A 767-nucleotide genomic window follows, 5' to 3' on the forward strand; every position below is an offset into this window, starting at 1 on the left:
GCCGAGAGCAGGGCTCACGCACTGCTGCTGGCACCTCGATGAGCACCACCTCCCGCCAGCACCCCACCAAAACCCTCACTGCGGGAAAACCGAGCGCACCCAGGACTCACAGCCCTGAGCGCAGCAACACCATGAAACACCACCGGTGCAGATGCATGCTGGGGCTTTGGGGGTCTAGGGGCGCGTGATGCCAGGGAACTGACAGCTGCTCCCAAGGCCAGAAGGTCAGGCACGTAAAAACTCCAACACGGACGATATTGTGCAGGAAATACAACAACTGGGCCAGCTGCTGTGACTGTCAGGGGCTGTGAAGGGAGCCACGCAACCCTCCCTCCACCCTGCAGCATGGGGTGGGATGACCTGCAGCCCCTCCTGAGCTGCAGCTCAGCAAGCAGCCACACATCTCACAAGGGTCCAAGCTCTGCTCCCACCCCCTGCCAGACCACAGGACCCCCAGGGAGCTCCATGCAGGTACCTTTCTCGCAGTGCTTGCCAAGGAAGCCTCGAGGACACTCGCAGGTGTACGAGTCGTCGTGAACCTCACAGGACCCCCCGTTCAGGCAGGGCTCCGAGTCACAGGGGGACGGCATCGCTACAAAGTGAAACACAGGGCATCACTGAGGGTGTAGGACCAGGGCTGATCCCCAGCTGATAATGGTATGCCTGCTCACCCCCTTCCCATCCCACATCCCTCCCTGGGGCAGGTCCTGCATCCCTGCAGACGGGACTCACTGTGGTTGGTGCCGTAGTCGGTGTGGCAGACGCAG

At 61.9% G+C, this 767-nt stretch overlaps 1 protein-coding gene across 1 annotated transcript in view; it reads right to left on the reverse strand.

Moving 5' to 3' along the window:
- LOC104508904 (sushi, nidogen and EGF-like domain-containing protein 1) overlaps positions 1-767 on the reverse strand; it is a gene marked incomplete at both ends in the record, with an annotated part of 12,734 nt that overhangs the window by 2,829 nt on the left and 9,138 nt on the right. The window contains 2 exon segments of the mRNA XM_010150669.1: positions 476-592; positions 733-767. The exon segment at positions 733-767 is cut by the window's right edge and continues 5 nt beyond it. Of these exon segments, the coding sequence (XP_010148971.1) occupies positions 476-592; positions 733-767 (152 nt within the window).

The sequence above is a fragment of the Eurypyga helias genome, unplaced genomic scaffold, assembly GCF_000690775.1.
Source record: "Eurypyga helias isolate BGI_N326 unplaced genomic scaffold, ASM69077v1 scaffold21744, whole genome shotgun sequence".
Classification (NCBI taxonomy): domain Eukaryota; kingdom Metazoa; phylum Chordata; class Aves; order Eurypygiformes; family Eurypygidae; genus Eurypyga; species Eurypyga helias.